The 17,892-nt window shown below is 43.6% G+C and overlaps 2 protein-coding genes across 3 annotated transcripts; one reads left to right on the forward strand and one right to left on the reverse strand.

Annotated features, from left to right (window-relative positions):
* Positions 1-1,001: 1,001 nt before the first annotated feature.
* Positions 1,002-8,749, reverse strand: LOC138957221 (uncharacterized). Of its 2 annotated transcripts, none has more exons than XR_011452967.1 (2): positions 1,973-8,749; positions 1,002-1,531 (listed from the first exon to the last, which is right to left on the reverse strand). XR_011452967.1 is itself a non-coding variant. In XM_070328371.1 (2 exons), the coding sequence occupies exon 2, from the start codon at positions 7,061-7,063 to the stop codon at positions 2,390-2,392; it is 4,674 nt and encodes a 1,557-aa protein (XP_070184472.1). In that variant the 5' UTR covers positions 7,064-7,937; positions 8,379-8,749; the 3' UTR covers positions 1,002-2,389. The 2 variants fall into 2 exon arrangements, 1 of the variants encoding a protein (XP_070184472.1); XM_070328371.1 differs by having other exon boundaries at positions 1,002-7,937; positions 8,379-8,749.
* Positions 8,750-12,330: 3,581 nt separating this feature from the next.
* LOC138957223 (espin-like) lies at positions 12,331-17,423 on the forward strand. Its single transcript, XM_070328372.1, has 3 exons — positions 12,331-12,466; positions 13,075-13,164; positions 14,487-17,423. Exons 1-3 carry the CDS (start codon positions 12,425-12,427, stop codon positions 14,757-14,759), a joined length of 405 nt encoding a protein of 134 aa, XP_070184473.1. The 5' UTR covers positions 12,331-12,424; the 3' UTR covers positions 14,760-17,423.
* The last annotated feature ends 469 nt before the right edge of the window (positions 17,424-17,892 follow it).

Below are 17,892 nucleotides of genomic sequence, written 5' to 3' on the forward strand. Positions count from 1 at the left end.
GTCAGTTTACCTCAGTATGAACATTTCTGTTAGACAGTAAACATAAAGTTTTCCTTTAGGCACAAAGAGCATGTTGTCTATTAATGTTATGCGTAATAATGTTACTATGATAGACCTAAATAGAAATAGTTTCGTACACGGAGACCACCATATGAATTAAGAAAGGGAACGAAATTGAACCTGTCCCGCAAAGCCTAATAGATTTTGGGGACGGTAAAACCCAATAACCAACAGCCCGTGCGTGATAGTCGTGAAAATGGTCGCCAGAAAAGGACACTCTCTATTTCCGCAGTAAAGTTAATTCTTGTCCTGGCCCTGGCCACGTTGGCAGAAATGACTTCTGGACTACCAGTGTTTTAGATATAGTGAGCTGAACCTTGTTTCCTAAGTTGTTCGGCGTATCTACACCGTTAGCCCTGACTCTTGAGGTTCTGGGGATAAAATTGATGTCGTTTTCCCTAGGGCATATTTACAGCCGTAGGGTTTGGTACATGGTCCGCAGTAGAGATGGCGAGAAATACACTTAGTTTCTCAAGCAGACGGCATGTCTACAGCACATGTTCTGCTGTCTGATCTTTGAGATCACAAGAACACGTGAGTCTCGGTGTCTGCTTCAGCTTCTTGAGCATGATAGGCGTTGAGGCGGCTGTGTCCAGCGCGCAACCATAAAAACCACAATCTATTGTTTGCTATAGGTCAAGTTGGTTGCGTTGGCATCTCTTGTAGATTGCATTCTTCCTTGTCAGATGTGGAGGACACATGCATATTATGGCCCTTGGTTGAGATGAGGGAGGAGGTGGGCTTGGGGTGGGGTGAGTGAGGGAGGTGAGGATCTCTACTCTTGTCAACTTATAAAACTCTATGGTATTGTAGTCGTATTATGCGTGAAGGCCTACCCAACCCACCCCGCGTCACGTGCTTGTAGTAGCAGATACACGTTGAAGGCAGGCATAGATCAAACAGCAAGGTTAAAGCCCACTTCCATAATGATTCCCTAAGACATGGTGTCACGCACACATGCACAAAACACGCACGCAGTCTGTCATCCACGACTCAAAACAATCTTGCTCTTCCGACCACAAAACACAAGTTGACACGAACAGTAGATTAAGGACGTTTCTTACAAACAATCAATTATACATAACATAAATACACGCACAACACTATCTAACTATACAAATCTTTCTTTCGGCAATAACAACAACAAAGATCAACCAGCGTTAAAGCCTATAACAACAAAGAATAATTATTTAGAAACTTTCATACCTCTCACTTTCGCTCAGTTCATTATGACGTTATAGCTCCTGCACGTTTAGCTGTTAGGACGGGCTAAGGCTAATGTTACCGTGCTTGCGTATCCGAAATCGTTCATGAACCGGAGTCAACGAGGCCGTGGTGCGAAGCGACAGGAGTCATCGGTGACGTCGAGTCCTTGCCCGGCGAGCAGTGCCGTCGTCGAAAGTGGAGCGGCAGACATCTCCTCAGTAGTAGGCCATTTCAGAGTAGCCTCCGCATGGTGAAATACAACAACCTGGAATGGTGAACGCAAGACTTAGTTCACGGTAACAGTAACATCGCCCACCCGTCCTTATAACTTAACAACCAAGTGCAGGATTAAATGGACATAATTCTCTACTCTCACTCTCATGCATCTCGAACACACATACCAACGGACTTATACATTTAATTCTGCTAAGTATGAAGTCCAACGAATAATACCAAATTCATTCTATAAACAAAACTGTCCACCACTCCCCTTTCAACCAAAACATTTTCATTCAACAACATACCAAACCATTCCCCAAAACAAACTCACAAATTCATACCGTTCAAGTACAAAGTTACACACGCACGTGCACACTATACATTCCGCCATCTTGGATTGACCGGTTTTCAGAAGTCAATAAGCAAATCTAAACCTGAGAATAATTTAACTGTAACACACACAACATAATATTTAATGATTACATACCACATCCTGGTTGTATTGAAGTAGCCATACATATCCCCTGCCGTTGATAACAGGTTTCCGGCATCTGCTCTACGCAAACAGACCCTACGTTCAACGAAGAACGGATTCGCTTGGAACGCAAGCTATCTTCCCTCGGCTAAAGGCAAAGAACGAATGAATAAAAAGGAGTATCTACGAGCTCGAATTTAGCTCTGAGTTCACCTTACAAAATACAAGCAAAACACACGTGAAATACCTGAGCACGAGCTCCACGAGACACCTGCAGTTAACCAGCGTCTACCTATGACAGGCGAAATAGAGGAACACAGGCGCTCCAATACAATACATTTAACCCCACAGCATAAAAGTATGCTAATATTAAAGCCGCTTGTGACAAACCCCCCTACTCAAACCGAACTACGGTTCGTCACAAAAATTCTACACAATGCGGCTGTAATAGTCTGCTCCGACGTTGTCGCATCCTCGGATTGCTCTGATGCGGAACGTGAATGTCTGAAGCAACAGGGCCCAGCGCATCAAGCGTCCGTTGGTCGTCTTGGTCTTCTGTAGATGTTGAAGGGACTGGTGATCCGTCTGCAGCTCAAATTCGTGGCCGTACAGGTAGACCTCAAATTTCCTTATGCCCCAGACAATCGCCAAACACTCCTTCTCCACGGTGGCATAGTTTCGTTCAGCTGCGTTCAGCTTGCGACTGGCGAATGATACAGGCTTCAGTTCTCCGTCGCTCTCTTGTAACAGCACGGCGCCAAGTCCTACATCCGAGGCATCCGTCTGAAGAACGAAGGGCTGAGACAAATCAGGAAGGCAAATGACAGGCTGTTGACTCAAGATCTGTCTCAAGGAATTGAAGGACTCCTCACACAGTTCTGTCCATTGAACCTTGTTGGCGCAAGTCTTCCGAGTTAGTTCTGTCAGAGGAAGAGCAATGGCTGCGAAGTTTGGCACATAACGTCGGTAGAAACCAGCCAAACCGAGAAAAGCACGAACTTCTTTCTTTGTTTCAGGCCGCCGTGCTGCTTGGATTTTCTCTACCTTGGCGGCTTCCGGCCACATCAGTCCGTGGCCAATACGATGCCCCAAGTAGTCTAGCTCGTGGAACCCAACAAAACACTTTGTTGGACGGGCAGTGAGGCCAGCTTCTTCCAAACGACGGAAAACAGCCTCCAAAGCTTGTAGGTGGGTCTTCCATTCTTCAGTCCCGATTAAGATGTCATCCATAAAGTTGTGAACGTCATTCCTCTTCAAAGGGTTCAGCAACTTCCTCATCATCCGACTAAAGACTGCAACGGCATTCTGTAGCCCAAAAGGCATCATGGTCCACTGAAATTGTCCTTGAGGGACGATGAAGGCCAGCTTGGGTTTATCTTCAGTACGAACAGGAATCTGCCAGTAGCCTTTTGACAAGTCTATTTTGGTGAAGTACTTCGCACGACCAAGCGAACTGAAGAGATGATCTATATCTGGGAGGGGTTCCCCATCGAACTCAGTGACCCTATTCAGTTGTCGATAGTCAATGCAGAATCTGATTTTTCCGTCCTTTTTCTTGACAAGGACGACAGGTGCGTTGTAAGGGGAAGAAGCAGGTTCGATCACACCTATCTTCAGCATAGCTTCCACTTCCTGTTTTACAGCTTCTGTCTGAGAGTACGGCAAAGGTCTGGGACGAACAAAGACAGGCTTAGAGTCAAGCAGATTGGCGGAGAACTCTTCCAACTTTGTTTTTCCAGGCAAATCAGTAAGAGTCTTTCTAAATCGACTGCTGAAACGTTTTACGTCTTCACGTTGACTGTCAGTCAGTTCAGGGTTACACTGAACATCATCTGGACCTTCTTCAGGTTCAAGAGCGGGTAAAGGAATGTCTCTCGGGTACCTCGAATCGTCTTCAGAAGTAGCGCTAGCTTCATCAACCACAACCGCGCACGTAGCCAGAACACCAGCCGCTTTCTGTGGTGGAGTAGTTCTTGAGGGAGGGTCTCTCTCCACGTATTGCTTGAGAAGATTTGCGTGATAGAGTTTCTCTTTTGAACCCACTCGTAGACGGTAGTCTAAATCACCAACCTTCCCGACCACCTCATATGGTCCCTGCCAAGCCATTTCCAGTTTGTTCCTCTTCAGGGGAATGAGCAGCAGAACTCGGCTTCCAATCTTGAACTTCCGTTTCACAGCTCGTCTATCAAAGGCTTGGGCGTAACGACGAGAGGAGACGTCAAGATTCTCCTGGGCAAGTTGCAGGGTCTCTTCGAGTCGTTGACGCAAATCCACGACATATGCTGCAGTGGTTCTCACTTCCGTTGGCGTTTCTTTTGTCCACAGTTCCTTCAGGAGAGACAGAGGCCCTCTCACGGATCGGCCGTACAGGAGTTCGAAAGGCGAAAAACCAAGGCTTTCTTGAGGTACCTCTCTGTAAGCAAACAGAAGTGCAGGAACAAACCGATCCCAGTCTCGTGGCTTTTCATGGCAGAGTTTCTTGAGCATCGACTTCAATGTTCCATTAAACCTCTCTACTAGTCCATTACACTGGGCATGGTATGGAGTTGTGGTGAGTCCTTTCACAGCGAGGAATTTATTCACTTGCTTCATGAGATCACTGACAAACTGTGACCCTCGGTCAGTGAGGACTTCCTTAGGAACTCCTACCCGTGTATACATCTCCCACAAAGCTTCAGCAACGCGTTCTGCCTCTATGCTGGGTAAAGGAGTAGCTTCTGGGTATCGGGTAGCATAATCCACAGTGACCAAAATGTAGCGATTCTTTCTCTCTGAGACAGTCAAAGGGCCGACAATGTCAACAGCGATTCTCCGGAAGGGTTCATCCATGAGGGGCATCTTTCCAAGGTGGGCTTTGGGTATCCTTCCTTTGGGTAACGCTCGTTGGCAGGCATCACAGGATTGCACATATCGTCTGATGTCGCCCCCCATCCCTGGCCAGTAGAACGAATGCCATAGTCGATCCTGGGTTTTCTTGGTTCCAAGATGACCGGCCATTGGAACATCGTGAGAAAGTCTCAAAATGCCCTCACGAAGTGTCTCTGGCACCACCACCTGACTGAAGGTCTTTTCCGTTGTTATGAAAAGGCGATGTAGGACGCCCTGCTTCCATAAGAATTTCACCTTCCCTTTCTTTCCAGAGGGTGCAGGGTCACTTCCTTTGGCCAACTCCCGCATCCGCGACAAAGTTGGGTCCAGTGACTGTAGCTGGATCAATTCCTCTCTGGTAACACCTCCCAGACCAGAGTCCTTCATCCGTAGGTTTTTGGGAGGTTCTTTTTCTCTCGCATGTTGGGCTCGGGTAATGGCAGTTATCTTGACAGGTCGAGCTTCCGCCCGATACACAGGAACCTCAAGAGTTTCTCCTCCAGGCTGAACGATCCGGTTTCCGATGAGTACGGGATATGTTAGCTGGTCAGCCACAATAGCGACAACGTTCCCTGAGAAGAATGGGGACTCTAAATGTACGATCGTAGTGGGACATGTCTTCTGAACGTTCCCTGCTGCGAGACGAATAGTTTGACTCCCTTGCTTGAGTTTACAGTCTTTTACCAAAGAGGAGTCAATGACCAGTCCGTCGGCGCCTGTGTCACGAAGAGCAGATACTTGCGATCCATTGATACTGACCGTGCATAAAGGAGTATACGACAGTTGGCTACATGGGTCACAAAGGGCAGGTAACTCGGACGTGTCAGAAGAGGTTTCTGACGTTACAACCGTCCTCAGATTGGTAGTGTTGGAAGGACGTAGGCAGTTCCTCCTATGGTGGCCCTCTTTTCCACAATTGAAACATTTCCCTTTGGTAAACTGAGGGTTGTTATGGGAAGGCTTTGGCGGAGCATTCTTCTTCGGGCTAGAAGGGTCTTTGGAACCACCTCCCACACGGGTACCCACCATAACAGGGTTTTTCCTAGCTCTTTTTGATGCAGCAAACCTCTCAGCTAGTTCGGCGGCCTCAGTGACGTTCGCCGGTTCGCGCTGCCGGATGAAATCCGCGAGGTCCCCAGACACATGGTCCATCAGGTGTTCCATCAGTAGGAGGTCTCGGATTCCAGCATAGGTCTCCTCTTTCTTCGCGGCTTTCCTCCACCGTTCAAACCAGATTCGAAGACGGGTAGCAAACTGTATAAACGTCTCCTCTCCCCTTTTGGCCGCGAGTCGAAACTTAGAACGATACGAGTCAGCCGTCCAGCGAAAAGATCCTCTAAGGGCGTCCACAATGACATCAAAGTTTCCCGCATCCTCAGCTGGCAGTTCCAAGTAAACATCGGCAGCAAAACCTTTCAGGAGGGCTCCCAGCCGAGCTCCCCAGTCACTCTCCCTGTCCCAGCCACTGAGAGTTGCTGCTCTCTCGAATCGTCCTAGGAAGGTGTCGAGATCCTCTTTGGCTTCATCAAATGGATCTATTTTCAGACGAACTGGTTCAATAGCCCTACTACGAGAACTTGAAGTAGTCTCTTCTCTCCTAGTCTTTTCTATCTCTGCACGAACTCTTTCTTCTTCCAGTTCAGCTAGACGTCGGCGGCGGTCGTTTTCTTCCTCTTCTCGAAGTACTTTTCTTCTGATTTCTTCTTCCTCCCTCTGAAGTCTTCGTTGAGCATCCTGTTCCTCCCTCTGAAGTCTTCGTTGAGCTTCTTCTTTTCTCAGTTGAGCTTCTTCTTTTCTCAGTTGAGCTTCCTCTTCTTCTTGAAGTAGTCTTCGTTGAGCTTCTTCTTTTCTCAGTTGAGCTTCCTCTTCTTCTTGAAGTAGTCTTCGTTGAGCTTCTTCTTTTCTCAGTTGAGCTTCCTCTTCTTGAAGTAGTCTTCGTTGAGCTTCTTCTTTTCTCAGTTGAGCTTCCTCTTCTTCTTGAAGTAGTCTTCGTTGAGCTGCTTCCTCTTCTTGAACGTATTTTGCTAAAGCAGCCCCTGATCGAACGCCCAAAGCACGTCCCCTAGCGGCTATAATTTCTTGAGCTGACGTGAGGGAACTAGATTTTTCAATAGGGTCAACAGCAGCTCCATCCATATGCTTTGGCGTGGTAAGTGTCATACGGGGTGGAGAATTACCATGATCAGGGGTAGAAAAACTTGCCAGAGCGGCATTGCGAGATTTGGATCCCGACATGATTTCTCACCAAATGTAAAATGGTTAAGTCGCCAACGATGGAAAAGCAACCTAACTACTTCACAACAAAATTCTGAAGCAAAACATCTCAATCTACCACATTTCCAGACAAATTACAACAGGGAAAAATGCTATAAACAACGTCGAGACATGTACCCAGCACCGGCTAGTATTCACAGGTGGCCGCTGTGAAAATCAGGTTAAGCCTTAGCACGTACAAGCATGTTATTCAATCATCCCTATTCAAAAATCAAACCTGACAAGACGGTACAAACAAACAGACGAACAGAGCAAAATCATAGGTGACGATGTAATAATAAAGATCCCGGACGAGCCCCCATTTGTCACGCACACATGCACAAAACACGCACGCAGTCTGTCATCCACGACTCAAAACAATCTTGCTCTTCCGACCACAAAACACAAGTTGACACGAACAGTAGATTAAGGACGTTTCTTACAAACAATCAATTATACATAACATAAATACACGCACAACACTATCTAACTATACAAATCTTTCTTTCGGCAATATCCACAACAACAACAAAGATCAACCAGCGTTAAAGCCTATAACAACAAAGAATAATTATTTAGAAACTTTCATACCTCTCACTTTCGCTCAGTTCATTATGACGTTATAGCTCCTGCACGTTTAGCTGTTAGGACGGGCTAAGGCTAATGTTACCGTGCTTGCGTATCCGAAATCGTTCATGAACCGGAGTCAACGAGGCCGTGGTGCGAAGCGACAGGAGTCATCGGTGACGTCGAGTCCTTGCCAGGCGAGCAGTGCCGTCGTCGAAAGTGGAGCGGCAGACATCTCCTCAGTAGTAGGCCATTTCAGAGTAGCCTCCGCATGGTGAAATACAACAACCTGGAATGGTGAACGCAAGACTTAGTTCACGGTAACAGTAACATCGCCCACCCGTCCTTATAACTTAACAACCAAGTGCAGGATTAAATGGACATAATTCTCTACTCTCACTCTCATGCATCTCGAACACACATACCAACGGACTTATACATTTAATTCTGCTAAGTATGAAGTCCAACGAATAATACCAAATTCATTCTATAAACAAAACTGTCCACCACTCCCCTTTCAACCAAAACATTTTCATTCAACAACATACCAAACCATTCCCCAAAACAAACTCACAAATTCATACCGTTCAAGTACAAAGTTACACACGCACGTGCACACTATACATTCCGCCATCTTGGATTGACCGGTTTTCAGAAGTCAATAAGCAAATCTAAACCTGAGAATAATTTAACTGTAACACACACAACATAATATTTAATGATTACATACCACATCCTGGTTGTATTGAAGTAGCCATACATATCCCCTGCCGTTGATAACAGGTTTCCGGCATCTGCTCTACGCAAACAGACCCTACGTTCAACGAAGAACGGATTCGCTTGGAACGCAAGCTATCTTCCCTCGGCTAAAGGCAAAGAACGAATGAATAAAAAGGAGTATCTACGAGCTCGAATTTAGCTCTGAGTTCACCTTACAAAATACAAGCAAAACACACGTGAAATACCTGAGCACGAGCTCCACGAGACACCTGCAGTTAACCAGCGTCTACCTATGACAGGCGAAATAGAGGAACACAGGCGCTCCAATACAATACATTTAACCCCACAGCATAAAAGTATGCTAATATTAAAGCCGCTTGTGACACATGGGCCATGGCAAGTCCGCCGCTTTTATCAAGGGATGCCTGCAGACCTTGACTCCCCGCCCGTCTTATCTCAGGCCTTGGCAACCTTACACGCGCTCACAGCGGTGCTTTTGGAAGATAATCTCTTCTTCTATGCCCTGGGCCTCCCTCCTAACACCCCCCTTCCGCACCCACCCACCCTAACGTGCAACCACCCCCCCCCCCCCCCTTACAAGCAAATCAACAAATCTGCCCCAAAAGATGCTACTGATGAAAAACTGTTTAAAACAGACAAGGAATGTGAAGATGTAACACATACACACTGATGCTCTGCTAAATGATTGGCAATCTTAGTTTATGAGGCGTGTAGAGGGATGGGAACTTTGCGTGTGTAAGAATGGGAACAGTTCGTATAGTGTTTTGTTTATTGAACAGTAATGCTCCCAAAACACCCCCTCTGAGTAGGTATCACACCCTACCCCCCCCCCTCCCCCCCACCATACCATATCTTTTGTCTTTAAAGAAGCTATGTTGTATAAATCAAATGTCAGATCGTCCCAAAAGGTGTCTGTTCTAAAGCAACAGAATTGTTTTCAGAGACCTGCTCATCGTCTGTTGACAACGAAGATCAGAGGGCACGAACAGTGTTTTCCTTACAAACGCAGAACAGTGTAGATTCCCTCCCGTTCACGTTAAACACACACACACACACACACACACACACACACACACACACACACACACACACACCACACCACACACACACACACACACACACACACACACACACACACACACACACACACACACACACACACACACACACACACACAGAGTCTGATTGACGGACGAAAGGGACAAAAATGAAGTAAACAATCTAGTTTTCTGTGAGAATACAACAAGAACTACAACACCAAAAACACAACCAACAAGAACAAGAACAAGAATAACAACAACAAATACTACTACTACTGCCACTACTACTACAACAGCAACAAAAATAACAGCAAAAAACAACAACAAGCACAACCAGCCCTGGCAGTTTGTACGCCAAGAGTACATGGAAAGCAACATGCTAACTAGACACATTTTGTTTCGGTATTACTCTACCATTCCTGCGATACAGGAAAAGTATATGCGTGCGATAAGCAGGCCTGAAAATAGACAGAGGCGCGTGTGTCTATCACTATCAGATACATCTGGATCTTGCCTCCTATATCCTACATGTTTCGCACTTTCTTTGAGTAAGCGGGCTTTATGTTTACTTTTGTCAGATAAACCCGCTTGGGGGCACGCTCGCTACAAGTTATCGGTTTTACGGCCCTCAGATCGGAAGGAAGCACAAGCAGATATTAAAATGTAATAAGCAAACGAAAGAAGATGGGAGTTGAAAGTGTGAGATTTGCTGGGCTTGCTTATTTGAAGTTGCATGACCTGCTTGGCTAAGTGCTGCTGGAATACTTTCGATATTTTTCTTCCTCAGTCATGCTATTTGTAAGGTGGTTGTAATCACCCACCCATCCCTCCGTCTCCTCTCCCTGTTATAACGAGGGTTGAACGGATATAACGAGTATACCAATGAGAAACTCTTTTGCTCTGATCTCTAAAATTAGAAGAGGTGGGGGGGGGGGGGTTCTGGGGGGGGGGGGGGGTCTGGGGGGGAGGGGGGGGGGGGGGGCTCCAGGGCCGGTGTAAAAGAGGAGAGGTTGACAACTTAAAGGTGGTCGTCTACATTTTTGCTTTTTTTCAATAATCTTATGGTTAGATTTCGCTAAAAAGTTATGTCAGATGATGAATGAACCATGGGGAAAAAGTTATAGAAAAAAAAATATATGTAAAAAAATATTATTTTTTTTGGTAGCGTGACTCACGCTTCCAATATTTTGTTTTCTGTTTGCTGAAAACATGTGCTTTGCCTAAAAAAACTGAGCAATCAAATTCATATCACTATGCTTATAGCCACGCCCAAACAAGTGCAGCGACAGTTTGACACTGGAGCGCTGTCCACGCTTTTTTTTAAACGCACGAAATGCACGGGATTTGAGAGGAGTTTTGCGCTTGGCATTTTCCAAATAAGGATATCCTACTATGAGTACTACCCTGGAATACTACAATGAATTTTCAAACGGTTACACTGGCTTCGTCTTTCCTGTATTGTTGATATTTGTAGATAATAGACTCTGCATTTTAATGGTCAAATGGCGATTTTGGTATAAAAATGTAGACAAGGACCTTTAAAGGATGAACTGTACCCTCAAAGCGGTTGATCCTAGACTCCTGCATTTAACGACCAGGCTAGGCTAATATTAGGGAGATTCAAGGACAGCACGTTTCGTTTTGCAGCTCGTTTCGTTTGGTGAATGAGTCACCCCGCGAAACGGAACGTGAAACGAGACGGCATAGGCCCCAGACAAGATTTAGATGTATTCACGTTTCGTTTCGGAATGAAGGAAGGGCGATAAATCTTCAAGTGAAATTATCACGTCTGTCCTCGATCAGAATGGAAAAAAAACCCTAGGAGGTGGTCCAGAATCGGGCATACTTTGATTATTTTCAGTCCAAATAAATCACACAGACTTTGTTTATACAAAATCACATACGAAGCCAGAATAAAAATTCGATGCGATGACCTACTTCTGCTTCGCCATTTGCTTTCTTCACCATGAAGTTGGATAAATGTACCAGGATCAGCACCCTTCAAAATATTTCAGTTCACAACAGTTGTCTACCTCCAATGAACACATTCTCAGCGCTGAAAGACTGTGAAAGGGTTGATGAATCTAGCAATGCATAAAATGGCCAACAAATAAAACTGTTAGTGTGCAAAAATACTCACAAAAGTTGACGAAATATTGTTCGTTTTTTGGGGGTGGAAAACGTGACTGCGTTTTGACGTTCCACGTTCCGTTTCAGTTGACCTTCACCTTTCCAGCGAGAGACTCCCGAAATGATGACGTTTACCACAACTTCAAAACGAAACGTCCCGACGTTTCGTTTATTAAATCTCCGTAATGTCAGACATTGCTGGTGCTTGTTGCGTTTTCCCCGTCCTACAGGGGATTACATTCTTCGTTCTAGGTTGTGTTGTGATATGTTTTTGATGAGGTGGTGTTTTTGAAAAAAATTATGAGGTGGTACGTGTGAAATCTGATAAGGTGGTGTGTGACATGTTTTTTGATGAGGTTGTGTGAAATGTTTTTGATGAGCTGTTTTGGTGACTGTATGTATGTATGTAGGAATGTATGTATGTATGTATGTATGTATGTATGTATGTATGTATGTAGGTATGTATGTAGGTATGTATGCATGTGTATTGGTGTGTCGGTGTGTCAGGTGTGCAAGAAAAAGGGTATTTTTTATCATGGGTTTTATGAATTTTCTTCTCTTATTCTTTTATAATTATTAATTAATGACCTATATGTGCTGATGACAAATTTAATTTCCTTTGTTGGATCAATAAAATGTTATGAGTTATGAGTTATGACATGTTTTTGATGAGCTGTTTTGGTGAATTTTTTTTTTGATGAGCTGTTTTGGTGACATGTTTGAAGAGGTGTTGCGGTGACATTATTTTGATCAGGTGGTGTTGTGAAATGTGTTTGATGTGTTGGTGTGGTGAAATGTTGCAGATCTGAGCGAGTGCCCGGGCCTGGTGGAGCTCACAGCCGCCGTTCCCAACTGGAAGCGTTCCATGATCGAGCAGAAGAACAAAGAAAAAATAGAAGCATTTATTGTAAGTATGAGCAAGAAAGAGGAAAATAGAGGCTCTAATTTTAAGTAGTGGTAAAAAAAATAAAATAAAGGCATTGCTTGTCAATACCCGCGGGAAATTGAAAATGGATGCATTTGATTGTGCTGACCTGTCACAGTTTAGTGTTTTGTTTCTGTTTAGTTATTCTTTTGTGTGTGTTTATATTTGTGATTTGTGATTTGCCAGACCTTTCCTGTTTATTTTGGTGTGGGACTTATTTGTTTTTAAAATGTGATGTGTTTGACATTAGTACTGAAATGCACTGAAGAGTAAACCGGACAACGTTCTGGTAGTCTCCAAGATTGAATCTTGTGTGGTGTGATTATACTGCTGGATGTATCAGATTGTTACGGATTATAATTTTGAAAATCCTTCCTCAATGATCCCTGGTATCAAAAAGGTGTTATTTTAAATAATGTATTCAACACCTTTTGAACACCTTTTCGACCCTTTTCTGTACTTTCTTTTGCTAGGGGTATAGTATCGTGCCAAATGTTCTTTTCATCCCTCTCACTTCTTTTTACAGCCATGCAGTACTAGTACACGACTTGTTTGACTATTGTTTAGCATCTCGTGACATTGTTTGACAGAAACAAAAGAAGAAGGACAAGGAGAACGAGGCCAAATGGCGCAACGTCCCGGAATGGAAGAGGGCCCTTATGATGAAAAAGGATCAGGAGGTATGACTTGATGCTATCTCTTCAAGGAGGAGGAGGAAGAAGTGGAGGGGGTGATATCGAGGAGGAGAAGAGTCGGGTGTGGGCCAGGTAGCTCAGTTTAGTGGGGTTGATTTGAAAAGGGCAGACTAAAAAACCCAGACCAAAACATCTTCCTAAAAAACGAGGAAAGGACAGACGGGCTTGAGGGAGGCTGTAGAGAGCATTTGAAATCTCTCATGACAATCACTTATCCGTTGATGCGTACTGCCTATTCTAATATTCATAAAATAGGGCTGTAGAGGGAATAAGCCAATATATTTGAGGTCTTCCATGACCAATACATACATATAGATCAATTGATGCGGGGCGGGGATGTAGCTCAGTCGGTAGCGCGCTGGATTTGTATCCAGTTGGCCGCTGTCAGCGTGATTTCGAGAGATTTATTTCTCAGAGTCATCTTTGTGTGCAGACTCTCCTCGGTGTCCAAACACCCCCCGTGTGTACACGCAAGCACAAGACCAAGTGCGCACGAAAAAGATCCTGTCATCCATGGCAGAGTTTGGTGGGTTATAGAAACACAAAAATACCCAGCATGCTTCCTCCGAAAGCGGCGTATGGCTGCCTAAATGGCAGGGTAAAAACGGGCATACACGTAAACTTCCACTCGTGCAAAACCACGAGAGTACGTGGGAGTTTCAGCCCATGAACCCAGTAGAAAAAAAAAGAAGAAGAAGGAAAAGAAGAAGAAGAAGAAGAAGAAGAAGAAGATCAATTGATGTGTACTCGCTATTGGTTGTTAATACAAATGACACGAGATTCACTACCCATTCCCTGTTTCCTGCCTGCTTTGGAGTTCATGGCTGTATCCGCTGTTTCATACTTGTAAATTTGATTTTGCTTAGAAACGTTAATCAAGCTGATCCCTCAGGCTTAACCTCTTCTCTTTGTGAAGAGGTTCTACCCGAGTCGCAAATAAAACCTCATGTAATGTTCTCGTATTGATATTCTATGTACCACACATGACAAGCGTCAGACGTTTGGTTGAAAGCAGACATTTTCTATGAGCTCCACGCCCGAGGTGCACGAGAAGCCAGCGCGAAGTTAAATTGGTTGAAACTGAAATTTGTTGTGATTTCAATAAATCGAACCCTGCGATTTGTTCTCACCCGTATTTGGGTGGCACCCACTTTCGCTTCGTGCACCCCAGCCTTGGGGTACCATTTCAGAGTCATTTTACAACGCACGTCCAGATTGTCAGTATGATCTGGGAGCCATATAGCCTAGGTCAATTTCACACTTTTTCGTGCATCCCAGGTCTCATGTCTGCTCCCTATTGTTACCAGGATCAAGAAGCCGCTGAGCTGGCCAAGTCCAGCCCTCAGAAGGCGTCTAAATCAAAGGCGGCACCCCCAGCAGATAAACCGGAGCCGATGCCCAAACCCAAAGGCGACTACGTTCCTGCGGCGCTCAGCATAGACCCTGAGGAGCTGGCGAGCATGCCGCCATGGAAGCGGGAGCTGCTCTTCAAACGGGACAAGGTGCCCATCACTTTCTCCAACGAGTTCAATCCGGACGAGGAAGAGGACGGCCAGCAGCAGAACGATGAACAGAGCTGATGTGTTTTGCTTGACATTTTTATTCATCACCCCTCCAAGGCATTAACTCAGTGGTTGAAGTTTGATGTTTCGTCAAAGCAGCAACCAACGTTGGGAAAATGACATCACCCCAACGTTTTCACCGTAGGACGTGAGTGACAGACTTGTTTCATTCCACTTGGGAGTTGAACAAAGTTGCTGTCCTGGATCTTTCTTTGCCTTTGAGGGGGTGGAACAAACCTTCAACAGTTTTCTTGATGGTACCTTATGTGACCTGCACCACTGAAGATTACACGTATTTGCTTTGTTTTAGTATTTGTTCTGTTATTGAGGGTTTGAAGTTCCTTGTCAAGAACCTGTAAAACATACTCTGTTTTTGGTTTGTTCAAGAATGGATGGAAATGCATACTGTTATACAATGACCTATTGAAAAAGTGTTCAGTCCTATTTGTATAAAGAAACTAGGTAGACATAGATTTTCACAAATTCTATTTTGAGAACTATTAGAAAATGTCAGTACTTTTTTGTAAGTGTGTGAGATTTAAAAGTTCACGAATAAGAACCTTTAAATTATACTCTGCTTTTGGTTTGTTGAAGAATGGATAGGATCGTATAATTCTAAGCAATAGTATCTTGCAAAGAGTTCAGTCTTCCGTGTATGATGAGACTAGATAAACATAAAAATACGTACAGTTGCCTTGATAAGATAATGCTCACCTCTGCATTTAACTCATCCATGGTTGTATGTTATGATTCTTGCCCGTCGGTTAATTACTACCGTTCTATGCTTGTGTGTAGTTTCACACTACATTGAAAAGAAATATGTTTAGGTAAAATCAATATAAATACACACACATCAGTGTGATGTTGAAAATGGGCCCTTATTCTTAACAAAGAAAAGAATTAACTTCACATTTACATGATTGTTTATGAAAGCTGAAGACCTGGAAGTGTCTGTCTGTCTGTCTGTCTGTCTGTCTGTCTGTCTTTTTATTAGCTCTTTGCTTCAATTTTGTGTCGTTTTGTGTTCATTACCGAGCATGCTCTGACGTTACTTTAATAAAGGGAAATAACTGTTCTTTCTTTAACGTTTATTTCCTGAATTGGTGCTGCCACACAACTGGCGCGATGGCGTTTCTTGAAAAGGGATTTTTGTTTGTTTTGCTGTCTTTTTTTTTTTTATCAAAATGCTGTAGGTGCATTTTTCTTAACCGTTATATAGCTTTTGGCATTTGTTTCTTCATGCTACTTTAACTGTAGATTCAGATTGTTCTCTCCTTTCCTTTTTAGTTTTGATTAATTAAATATTTGTATCAACGTTTTACTTCAGTCGTTAACAATTGTGGAGAAGTGACTTTGTGTGTGTATGTTTTGTTGTGATGAAGCAAAAGAAGTGATCCATATTTAATAATTGATGCTGTATCAAAGCAAAACAGTAAAGGCATTGTGTCAACTGAAGTGTTGGTTACAAGCCTGTGCCGAGCTGCGTAAAAGTAACAAAAGGAAAATACAATAATACTACACATAACCTGATCAACTGTGAAGTATCTAGCAGATCACGATACGTGTGGCAACGCTGACCTACACAAATTACACATAAACTGCAGTTCTGTTGGTGTTCTATTCTGTAAATGTTCGTATTTGAAAACAGAGATATACTCTAGTGTTTTTATTTATTTGCTTGTAAGGCAGGCGTTTTTATATTATCTATATACATCTGGTAAGAAGTGTGATCATTTTAAAATTTTAATTTTGAAAAATGTGAATGATTGTGCTGCTTTTATTTTTTCCATGAAAGAGAATGCTACGAACTTGAGTGCACATTCTCATGAGTTTTATTGAAGAGTACTAAGTCTAACTAAGATTTATTTTTACTCTGTGCTGTCGAAAGAAATACTTTTAGCCTTTCAATGGACTGAACATGGCCTGTTGCGTGCTTTGTAGTCAGTTATGTACATTCAGTGTAAATATTTGTGTGTGTACAAAAAAAGTGGTAAAAGAAACATCTTTGTTCTTGCTCTTCCATGCACATTTTTCAAAACGTCGTTGTTCTTTTCAGTTGAGGTGTAGCTTTGACGGTTGTTAATGTTTTACATTTTCTTGCAGTAAAAGAAGAAACAACCCTACACAGAGCAGTCTGTGTACTTTTGTTCATTTGACTTGAAACTAAGATTAAAAATCCTAGCAACGGAAAGACCAGTCTGTTTTAAGGTGGGTTTTTTTTTATGTCACATTGGCAGTGACTTAATTTCGTTGTTAAGCACGTCAACGTTGGTTTGTCGACATTATATTAGTGCTCTATAGATTTCATATATTGCCAAAAAGAGATAACACCCTACATACGATGTGTCTGGAAACACCTCCGCGCGGAGGGGTTTTGCGGCCGGCCCAGCCAAGATAAAGAGGGAACATTTTCTCGGCTCGCGCGGCAGCAAGCACTATGTCTCTAGACTGATAATTGTGCATGGCATCTTCCATGAGACACGTAGTTTCGATGAAGTTTGGTTGGGTTTTTATAGAAATAGACACAGAGCTAATTGTTCAGGTTGGTTCTTTTAATAAATCGTGAAAGGTTAAATATACGATTTGTATCAACTATCACGTTTATGTTATATTGCCTCGTCGCGATATAACCTTCGTGGTTGAAAACGACGTTAAACACCAAATAAAGAAAGAAAGAAAGATGTTATATTGCGCGTTTTTTGTTTGTTTTTTGTTTTCACTAAAACAACATCAACAGTAGACATCTACATGCTGATTCATCATCGCCCCACGCTATCGCTTTAAGTCCCTCTGACCGGACGCTACAGTCCTTCGCGAATCTATCAAAAGAAGAATACAGAGTTATCTCCCATATGTTGTTCGCTAGCAGTGTTCGTGAGACGAAAATGATTGCAGATTGGCCGACTTCGACAGTTGTCTCGATCCGTTCTGTTCTTCACAGTATGATAAAGACATCGTTCTTAGGTCAAAACAAGTCGAAATTGTGGGACTGCTGCCGGAAGGAGACCGTAATGTATGGTTGCATCACTGTCAAAAAATCGTCTGCTCCAGCGACCGCCGAAACCAAACGGTGGATTATCACGTGACACTGTTGCCATATTTAGAGTTGTTTGCACAGTAAATACATCCGCGAAAAACAGCTCGCTTGAAA

Source organism: Littorina saxatilis, unplaced genomic scaffold (genome assembly GCF_037325665.1).
Source record: "Littorina saxatilis isolate snail1 unplaced genomic scaffold, US_GU_Lsax_2.0 scaffold_1502, whole genome shotgun sequence".
Lineage (NCBI taxonomy): Eukaryota > Metazoa > Mollusca > Gastropoda > Littorinimorpha > Littorinidae > Littorina > Littorina saxatilis.

Coding starts and splice junctions, on each gene's coding strand:
- LOC138957223 (XM_070328372.1), top strand. CDS start 12,425: ATGATCGAGCAGAAGAACAAAGAAAAAATAGAAGCATTTATT. Junction 12,467..13,074: donor AAAAAATAGAAGCATTTATT/GTAAGTATGAGC, acceptor ATTGTTTGACAG/AAACAAAAGAAGAAGGACAA. Junction 13,165..14,486: donor TGATGAAAAAGGATCAGGAG/GTATGACTTGAT, acceptor TATTGTTACCAG/GATCAAGAAGCCGCTGAGCT.
- LOC138957221 (XM_070328371.1), bottom strand. CDS start 7,063: ATGTCGGGATCCAAATCTCGCAATGCCGCTCTGGCAAGTTTTTCTACC.